Source organism: Hoplias malabaricus, chromosome 11, assembly GCF_029633855.1.
Source record: "Hoplias malabaricus isolate fHopMal1 chromosome 11, fHopMal1.hap1, whole genome shotgun sequence".
Classification (NCBI taxonomy): Eukaryota; Metazoa; Chordata; class Actinopteri; order Characiformes; family Erythrinidae; genus Hoplias; species Hoplias malabaricus.
In genome coordinates, this window is record NC_089810.1 from 12193925 (window position 1) to 12205250 (window position 11326).

Here is an 11326-nt window from a genome sequence, read left to right on the forward strand (position 1 = left end):
CAGAAAATATTCATTCATTAACAAATGATTTTAACACTGATTTTGTGATGTCCTACAATATTTTCAAGTAACACATTAATTCATTCATTATCTGTAACCGCTTATCCAGTTCAGGGTCACGGTGGGTCCAGAGCCTACCCGGAATCATTGGGCGCAAGGTGGGATTACACACTGGAGGGGGGCGCCAGTCCTTCATAGGGCAACACACGCAGTCATACCTTCACTCACACACTCACACCTACGAACACTTTTGATTTGCCAATCTTCCTACCAACGTGTGTTTTTGGACTGTGGGAGGAAACTGGAGTCAAGTAACACAGCTCATCAATATTAACAATGCCTAGTGACATTCTATCTGAAACTTTATAAATGTAAAAGAAAAATATATTAATGCTTTTCATTGTACAATGTGACAATAAAGGCTAAATATAATTTATATCATTAATATAAACATATTAATTATCAAAAACCTAAGTCAGAGTTTTGAAGGTTCTGCTTTATACAATACTAATAAAAAAATTATAGCACCAAAAAAAAAAAATAATAATTTAAATAAGTAATTTTTAAAAATGTATTTATTTATTTCATTTTTTAAAAGCTAGGTCTAAGCCATGAACAATTATCTGTACTCACTAATCCAATAAAATCCAGCACTATGTAATATATTGTAGTTTTTCGTAGTTTAACCATTTAATCCATCCTCAACTGCATGAGCCTGTGTTTACTTTTTGTGCTCAGTTCTCATTGGCTGTTGAAGGGACTCGTTCAGCCTGTATATCAACGTTTGATATGATGCGACTAGTCTGAAACCTGATTTTGAGGCAAAAATAAATAAAGTCAGGCTAAAAGTCATGTAGTGTAACCCCAGCTTAAGGCATGCCAAAGAACACTGACTTCATTCAAGCAACCACAAAGAAGGACGCTAACACAGGCCAGCAGCAATCCTTAAAAAGTGTATTTCACTTAATATCCTCATGTAAAAGCTGTTCAGTCAAACTAGACTATGTCTTCCTATTTGTACTTGTTACTTCACTGTGGAAATATTTTTTTCATGGCTCTGAATCCTTTCTGAAACATTTTAATGTGCAGTTAATAAAGAAGTAAACGTTCTTAATTCAAGTTTATTATATCTTACTAGAGATACAGAACACTGCTTTAACAAAATAAAATCTGTAAGTATAGCAATATAAATATTTGGATTTATACGCACCATATTGTTATCAATATCGGCAGATACTTGAACATGAAATATCGATATGGAACTGTAATAAGTGGTATTGGTACACAGCTCCGGGTGCTCCGGTTTCCTCCCACAATCCAAAAAACACATTGGTAGATGGTCTGGTGACTCAAAAGTGTCCATAAATTCCAGCGTGTGTTGCCCTGCAAAGTACTGGTGCCACCTCCAGGGTGTATACTTGCCTTGTGCCAGTGATTCTGTGTAGGTTCCGGACCACTGCGACCCTGAACTGGACATGCAGTTACATACAATGAATGAATATATAAATCTTTTTAGTATATATAGCATGAATAAAATGTCACTGCTTGGGCATAAGCTCTTTTTCGCCTGATTCTGTTGTTTTAGAACATGGTGGCAATCAACAAGCCAGTTTTGGCTTGTGCACATTATTCTGTTATTTTTATTAGACATTAATTTAACAAGATTTTGTTCTCAGTTACATTTTATTTCATCTACAGATATTTCAATTATGTTTATGATATCACTATCTACAACAAAAAATATTTTATTTTTATTTCTCACACTGAATACTTCAATATCACCTTAATATCTATGTCTGATTATATACTACAATCTGAAAATGTGATTGTTTTTCAAAATGTCATTTAAAGTAAATACTTTGTGCTTTTGTATCGTTTATTAATAGATCACCAGCAGGATATTTTACCAGCAGACATTTTTGGAATCACCACAGTGAAAGCTGGAGAAGACTTAAAATTGAAGTGCTGCATCTTTGATAAAACTATGTCTAGTAATGTGTTTCATGTGTACCTGTGTAAAAATGGTGTTGGAGTGAAAATGGAGCCTTGTGGAAAAAAAGAAAATCACACCTTCATTTTGACAAATGTTTCAGTGCAAAACTCTGGAAACTACAGCTGTGTTTATTCATTAAAGGAATTTCCTTTGAATGCCATCACAGCATCAGGAGAAAGGTCAATCTATGTCCAGGTCACAGGTAGGATATATTCTTATATTCTCAATATTTTAATATAAACAAGATATAAAATATTCCATTAACACAATTTACTGGCTGTTATATAAAATTTATAATCTTTTATGCCTAGTACCCTGTAATTATGTAAATATGATAATATAATTATGAAATGTATAACAACGGTAAATGATTAAATGGATTTAGGACAGTTTCCCAAAAGCATTATCGTGGTAAATAAATGACTGTCTTATTCATTTCACTCATTATTGGAAGTCACTTAACCAGTTCAGGGCCATGGTACGTTCAGGGCTGTGGTAAGTCTTGTGGACTAGTCAGTCAACCTTCAAATATGTGTTTTTGGACTTTGAGATGAAAATTAAGCACCTGGAAGAAACCCACTCAGACACAGGGAGAACACACAAGTTCTCAAAGGCACGAAACCACAATCTCAGGATCATGGAACTGTGTGACAGTGACATAACCTGGTGCGTCTCTGTGCTGTCCCTCTTTCATTTATTACAGAGGGGATTGACTATCCAGCTTGTTCTAAGTACATAGTTCAAAAGCCAGTATCCTTGATGGCATTGGGGTGAAATAGTGCACATAGCTTGGGTGACTTTCACATCTGTCCAGACACCATTAATTCTAAATGATATATACATGTTTTTGGAGCAACATGCTACCAGCCAGTTAACAGCTTTTTCTGTAAAGGCCTTGCTAATTTAAATTAAACAGGGCCCACTTCCTCAGGTTCAATCTTTAAAATTTTTTCTTACTTGGCTGACCTAAAAGAGGCATTTCTGTTTACTGACTAACTGACTCCTAATGTTGAAACACGCACCATCCAAGATAATATAAATTTAAATTTACTTCAATATGAGTTTTTTAATATTAATAATAACTGAAATGTTGTTTTTGATTTGTAGATGATCGTCTAGATTTTAGGTCAGCAGTCATTTTTGGAAGCACAAGAGTGAAAGCTGGAGAAAATATAAATTTAAAGTGCAGCATCTTTGATAAACATGTGTCTAAACAAGCGTTTCATATGTACCTGTGTAAAAATGATGTTGGGATTAAAATGGAACTAGTTGAAATGAGAGAAGATCACATCTTCATTTTGAGAAATGTATCAATGCGGGACTCTGGAAACTACAGCTGTGTTTATTCATTAAAGAACATTCCTCCGGAGACTGTCACAGCATCAGGACAAAGATCAATCTACGTCCAAGTCACTGGTAAATAACATGACCCATGCTTTCTTTCATAATCAAAAACTATGATATTCTGAAGTGTAAAGAAGTTAATTTGAAGTCAGTTATTAAACGTAAACAAACTGTCCATTTGAACATGAAAAATTATTTCAGTAAAACACTGTAGCTCTCAGTTCAAGATAAGGATAAATTTAAAATTCCAAGATCATATAAATTTAAATTTACTTCAATATGAGTTTTTTATATTAATAATAACTGAAATGTTGTTTTTGATTTGAAGATGATCATCTAGATTTTAGGTCAGCAGTCATTTTTGGAAGCACAAGAGTGAAAGCTGGAGAAAATATAAAGTTAAAGTGCGGCATTTTTGATAAACATGTGTCTGAAAAAGCGTTTCATATGTACCTGTGTAAAAATGATGTTGGGATTAAAATGGAACTAGTTGAAATGAGAGAAGATCACATCTTCATTTTGAGAAATGTATCAATGCGGGACTCTGGAAACTACAGCTGTGTTTATTCATTAAAGAAACTTCTTCCAAGGAAAATCACAGCATCAGGACAAAGATCAATCTATGTCCAAGTCACTGGTAAGAGATATTACTCATGTTTTCCTTTATATTCAGAAACTATGAAATTTGAAATAGTCGAGTTAATTTAAATATCAGTTAATCACAATTTAAAGCCCTCAGTTCATGATGAACTCAGTTATAAGATTACTAGACCAGCTATTCTTAAATATAAATGATTGTAGTTTCCGTTCTAATTTTATTCCAACATGTGTGATCACAGTGCATGCTATAAAACATTCTTTACATATGCAATTTATATTTTTAAAAAGAAACCTCAGATTTAGGAGAATGTCAATCATAGCAAATACTCAGTCCTAAACAATGGTCAGAGCCAGCATGTGTCACTAATACTTAAAAGAGTTCAATTTGTGAAGTATGACGGATACAGAAAATATTCATTCATTAACAAATGATTTTAACACTGATTTTGTGATGTCCTACAATATTTTCAAGTAACACATTAATTCATTCATTATCTGTAACCGCTTATCCAGTTCAGGGTCACGGTGGGTCCAGAGCCTACACGGAATCATTGGGCGCAAGGTGGGATTACACACTGGAGGGGGGCGCCAGTCCTTCATAGGGCAACACACGCAGTCATACCTTCACTCACACACTCACACCTACGAACACTTTTGATTTGCCAATCTTCCTACCAACGTGTGTTTTTGGACTGTGGGAGGAAACTGGAGTCAAGTAACACAGCTCATCAATATTAACAATGCCTAGTGACATTCTATCTGAAATTTTATAAATGTAAAAGAAAAATATATTAATGCTTTTCATTGTACAATGTGAAAATAAAGGCAAAATATAATTTATATAATTAATATAATAATATTAATTATCAAAAACCTAAGTCAGAGTTTTGAAGGTTCTGCTTTATACAATACTAATAAAAAAAATTATAGCACCAAAAAAAAAAAAAAAAAAATTTAGTAAGTAATTTTTTTTACTGTGTTTACTTTTTGTGCTCAGTTCTCATTGGCTGTTGAAGTGACTCGTTCAGTCTGTATATCAACGTTTGATATGATGCGACTAGTCTGAAACCTGATTTTGAGACAAAAATATATAAAGTCAGGCTAAAAGTCATGTAGTGTAACCCCAGCTTAAGGCATGCCAAAGAACACTGACTTCATTCAAGCAACCACAAAGAAGGACGCTAACACAGGCCAGCAGCAATCCTTAAAAAGTGTATTTCACTTAATATCCTCATGTAAAAGCTGTTCAGTCAAACTAGACTATGTCTTCCTATTTGTACTTGTTACTGCACTGTGGAAATATTTTTTTCATGGCTCTGAATCCTTTCTGAAACATTTTAATGTGCAGTTAATAAAGAAGTAAATGTTGTTAATTCAAGTTTATTATATCTTACTAGAGATACAGAACACTGCTTTAACAAAATAAAATCTGTAAGTATAGCAATATAAATATTTGGATTTATACGCACCATATTGTTATCAATATCGGCAGATACTTGAACATGAAATATCGATATGGAACTGTAATAAGTGGTATTGGTACACAGCTCCGAGTCCTCCGGTTTCCTCCCACAATCCAAAAAACACATTGGTAGATGGTCTGGTGACTCAAAAGTGTCCATAGATTTCAGCGTGTGTCGCCCTGCAAAGTACTGGTGCCACCTCCAGGGTGTATACTTGCCTTGTGCCAGTGATTCTGTGTAGGTTCCGGACCACTGCGACCCTGAACTGGACATGCAGTTACATACAATGAATGAATATATAAATCTTTTTAGTATATATAGCATGAATAAAATGTCACTGCTTGGGCATAAGCTCTTTTTCGCCTGATTCTGTTGTTTTAGAACATGGTGGCAATCAACAAGCCAGTTTTGGCTTGTGCACATTATTCTGTTATTTTTATTAGACATTAATTTAACAAGATTTTGTTCTCAGTTACATTTTATTTCATCTACAGATACTATCTACAACAAAAATTATTTTATTTTTATTTCTCACTCTGAATACTTCATTATCACCTTAATATCTATGTCTGATTATATACTACAATCTGAAAATGTGATTGTTTTTCAAAATGTCATTTAAAGTAAATACTTTGTACTTTTGTATTGTTTATTAATAGATCACAAGCAGAATATTTTTCCAGCAGACATTTTTGGAATCACCACAGTGAAAGCTGGAGAAAATATCAAATTAAAGTGCGGCATCTTTGATAAACATGTGTCTGAAAAAGCGTTTCATATGTACCTGTGTAAAAATGATGTTGGGATTAAAATGGAACTAGTTGAAATGAGAGAATATCACATCTTCATTTTGAGAAATGTATCAATGCGGGACTCTGGAAACTACAGCTGTGTTTATTCATTAAAGAAACTTCTTCCAAGGAAAATCACAGCATCAGGACAAAGATCAATCTACGTCCAAGTCACTGGTAAGAGATATTACTCATGTTTTCCTTTATATTCAGAAACTATGAAATTTGAAATAGTTGAGTTAATTTAAATATCAGTTAATCACAATTTAAAGCCCTCAGTTCATGATGAACTCAGTTATAAGATTACTAGACCAGCTATTCTTAAATATAAATGATTGTAGTTTCCGTTCCAATTTTATTCCAACATGTGTGATCACAGTGCATGCTATAAAACATTCTTTACATATGCAATTTATATTTTTAAAAAGAAACCTCAGATTTAGGAGAATGTCAATCATACCAAATACTCAGTCCTAAACAATGGTCAGAGCCAGCATGTGTCACTAATACTTAAAAGAGTTTAATTTGTGAAGTATGACGGATACAGAAAATATTCATTCATTAACAAATGATTTTAACACTGATTTTGTGATGTCCTACAATATTTTCAAGTAACACATTAATTCATTCATTATCTGTAACCGCTTATCCAGTTCAGGGTCACGGTGGGTCCAGAGCCTACCCGGAATCATTGGGCGCAAGGTGGGATTACACACTGGAGGGGGGCGCCAGTCCTTCATAGGGCAACACACGCAGTCATACCTTCACTCACACTCTCACACCTACGAACACTTTTGATTTGCCAATCTTCCTACCAACGTGTGTTTTTGGACTGTGGGAGGAAACTGGAGTCAAGTAACACAGCTCATCACTATTAACAATGCCTAGTGACATTCTATCTGAAACTTTATAAATGTAAAAGAAAAATATATTAATGCTTTTCATTGTACAATGTGAAAATAAAGGCAAAATATAATTTATATAATTAATATAATAATATTAATTATCAAAAACCTAAGTCAGAGTTTTGAAGGTTCTGCTTTATACAATACTAATAAAAAAATTATAGCACCAAAAAAAAAAAAAAAAATTAATAAGTAATTTTTTTTTTACTGTGTTTACTTTTTGTGCTCAGTTCTCATTGGCTGTTGAAGGGACTCGTTCAGCCTGTATATCAACGTTTGATATGATGCGACTAGTCTGAAACCTGATTTTGAGACAAAAATATATAAAGTCAGGCTAAAAGTCATGTAGTGTAACCCCAGCTTAAGGCATGCCAAAGAACACTGACTTCATTCAAGCAACCACAAAGAAGGACGCTAACACAGGCCAGCAGCAATCCTTAAAAAGTGTATTTCACTTAATATCCTCATGTAAAAGCTGTTCAGTCAAACTAGACTATGTCTTCCTATTTGTACTTGTTACTGCACTGTGGAAATATTTTTTTCAAGGCTCTGAATCCTTTCTGAAACATTTTAATGTGCAGTTAATAAAGAAGTAAATGTTGTTAATTCAAGTTTATTATATCTTACTAGAGATACAGAACACTGCTTTAACAAAATAAAATCTGTAAGTATAGCAATATAAATATTTGGATTTATAGGCACCATATTGTTATCAATATCGGCAGATACTTGAACATGAAATATCGATATGGAACTGTAATAAGTGGTATTGGTACACAGCTCCGGGTGCTCCGGTTTCCTCCCACAATCCAAAAAACACATTGGTAGATGGACTGGTGACTCAAAAGTGTCCATAGATTTCAGCGTGTGTCGCCCTGCAAAGTACTGGTGCCACCTCCAGGGTGTATACTTGCCTTGTGCCAGTGATTCTGTGTAGGTTCCGGACCACTGCGACCCTGAACTGGACATGCAGTTACATACAATGAATGAATATATAAATCTTTTTAGTATATATAGCATGAATAAAATGTCACTGCTTGGGCATAAGCTCTTTTTCGCCTGATTCTGTTGTTTTAGAACATGGTGGCAATCAACAAGCCAGTTTTGGCTTGTGCACATTATTCTGTTATTTTTATTAGACATTAATTTAACAAGATTTTGTTCTCAGTTACATTTTATTTCATCTACAGATATTTCAATTATGTTTATGATATCACTATCTACAACAAAAATTATTTTATTTTTATTTCTCACACGGAATACTTCATTATCACCTAAATATCTATGTCTGATTATATACTACAATCTGAAAATGTGATTGTTTTTCAAAATGTCATTTAAAGTAAATACTTTGTGCTTTTGTATTGTTTATTAATAGATCACCAGCAGGATATTTTACCAGCAGACATTTTTGGAATCACCACAGTGAAAGCTGGAGAAGACTTAAAATTGAAGTGCTGCATCTTTGATAAAACTATGTCTAGTAATGTGTTTCATGTGTACCTGTGTAAAAATGGTGTTGGAGTGAAAATGGAGCCTTGTGGAAAAAAAGAAAATCACACCTTCATTTTGACAAATGTTTCAGTGCAAGACTCTGGAAACTACAGCTGTGTTTATTCATTAAAGGAATTTCCTTTGAATGCCATCACAGCATCAGGAGAAAGGTCAATCTATGTCCAGGTCACAGGTAGGATATATTCTTATATTCTCAATATTTTAATATAAACAAGCTATAAAATATTCCATTAACACAATTTACTGGCTGTTATATAAAATTTATAATCTTTTATGCCTAGTACCCTGTAATTATGTAAACATGATAATATAATTATGAAATGTATAACAAAGGTAAATGATTAAATGGATTTGGGACAGTTTCCCAAAAGCATTATCGTGGTAAATAAATGACTTATTCATTTCACTCATTATTGGAGTCAGTCAACCTTCAAATATGTGTTTTTGGACTTTGAGATGAAAATTAAGCACCTGGAAGAAACCCACTCAGACACAGGGAGAACACACAAGTTCTCAAAGGCACGAACCCACAATCTCAGGATCATGGAACTGTGTGACAGTGACATAACCTGGTGCGTCTCTGTGCTGTCCCTCTTTCATTTATTACAGAGGGGATTGACTATCCAGCTTGTTCTAAGCACATAGTTCAAAAGCCAGTATCCATGATGGCATTGGGGTGAAATAGTGCACATAGCTTGGGTGACTTTCACATCTGTCCAGACACCATTAATTCTAAATGATATATACATGTTTTTGGAGCAACATGCTACCAGCCAGTTAACAGCTTTTTCTGTAAAGGCCTTGCTAATTTAAATTAAACAGGGCCCACTTCCTCAGGTTCAATCTTTAAAATTTTTTCTTACTTGGCTGGCCTAAAAGAGGCATTTCTGTTTACTGACTAACTGACTCCTAATGTTGAAACACGCACCATCCCATTTCTTGTCATAGGCCCTAAGTCGTTCATTGATGTGTTCATGTTGATGACATTCTTGATAGGTGAGCAGAAGGCACAAGGTTTGAAGTGTTCTAGGATCAGAGGGTTGAGAGCTGAATGAACCACTTGCACAACGTACTGTGACATAGGTCCACACAAAAACGGACAAAATTGCAACTGACAAGTTTAACTATTTTTATAGTTTGTTATTATTTGTTATAATAGTAAACAAAGGCCTTGATATGAAGTGGTATGAAATGGTGTGTGTGTGTGTGTGTTCACATAATAAAGGATTTTATTTTTTATGTTAACAAATGCACATTTTTAATTTCAGTATGCTATCATATATTTTGTATGCTTATATGTTTACACTAATATTAAATGATTTTAGGTTTTCACCTGGTAAAGACTGCAGACATACACTGTGATGAGACCACTGTGAAAAAGGGAGAAAATATAGAAGTGATCTGCAGCATCCCTGAATATGAGGAATCTGCTCTTCATGTGTATATATGTAAAGATGGCTTTGGAAAGAACCTGCAATCACTGCAGAATCAGAGTCATGTGCAGTTTACCTTTGAGAATGTGAATCTAGAAGACTCTGGTATTTACACCTGTGTGTACTCTGCAGAAAAATATGATGTGAGTGAAGTGAATGATATGAAAAGAGTGAACTCTATTTCCATTCAAGTGTATGGTGGGTAAGACCTGAGCACCTTTTACTCAGAATTATTAACCCTGTTTAAATATTCTACAGTTATTATTTACTAACAGGATGATGTTTAATTTACTTTTTTCTTTTTCAGATCCACAGTGGCAAATAAACTTGATTAGATTACTGAGCTCATTTGGAGTTGTTACATGTGCATTTTTAATATTGATGTTTGAAATTTGCTCAACAAAGCGGCAATTTATTTTTTTCTGAAATCAGGAAGATCTATCTCCAGTCTGGAGTCACATGATTAAGCACCGTAACAAGCAGCATTTTAGATTTTAAAGATCTGAAATCCAACATTAGCACAGGTCTACAATTAGAGTCATAAAATACAATATACTTTACATCTAAGATCTATGTTTAATATGTATTATGAATGAAATTATGAAAATTTTTATATCTATATATGTGTCATTTCTTTATGGACGCGACAGGGTCCTACTGTATGTATTGTGTTAAACAAATAAAATGCTTTATTGATGCCACATTGCATAAAATGATAAAGAAAATGTTATTTGCTAAACTCTTATGTAGCTTACCCTGCTCAGCCATAACATACGACCACTTCCTTGGATCATTCTCAGCACTGCAGTGACACTGACATGCTGGTGGTGTGTTGTTACCCTCAGTAACATGCATTTTAATGTATACTTATTTGGCACTTGCAGTGTATCTTACTGCGTTTTAGTGTTTACTTACCCTGTACTTAAATATATGTACAACAAATGAAAACGAAGATGAGAAACGCTCTCAAACAATGTTGGTTCTGTAGTTTTGAATTTCTTTCCAGCAGTTTCTGTAGGTACAGTACTGCAACAGGTCATAACAGATAGGTGGACTAGAAGAAAACTTACACAGAAACAACAGGGAGAAGGCCGGATTATATACCAAAGTCCCCATTCTGTAAATACACAGAAACAACAGGAGCGGGCCGGATTATGTAGTGTATCACTGTTACGCCCCTACTAATGGGCTTCTGGTTCGAGGGAGGTAGTAGTAAGGGAAATGTAACAAATTGGAGGAAAAGAGAAGCCAGCGAAAAGCTAGAGACAAAGTTACTCAGGGA

At 34.2% G+C, this 11326-nt stretch overlaps 1 protein-coding gene across 1 annotated transcript; it reads left to right on the forward strand.

Moving 5' to 3' along the window:
- The first annotated feature begins 3817 nt into the window (after nt 1-3817).
- Nucleotides 3818-10630, forward strand: LOC136709215 (immunoglobulin superfamily member 1-like). The gene is made up of 5 exons (XM_066684301.1): nt 3818-3974; nt 6060-6368; nt 8475-8783; nt 9937-10246; nt 10352-10630. Exons 1-5 carry the CDS (start codon nt 3818-3820, stop codon nt 10377-10379), a joined length of 1113 nt encoding a protein of 370 aa, XP_066540398.1. The 3' UTR covers nt 10380-10630.
- Nucleotides 10631-11326: the final 696 nt, after the last annotated feature.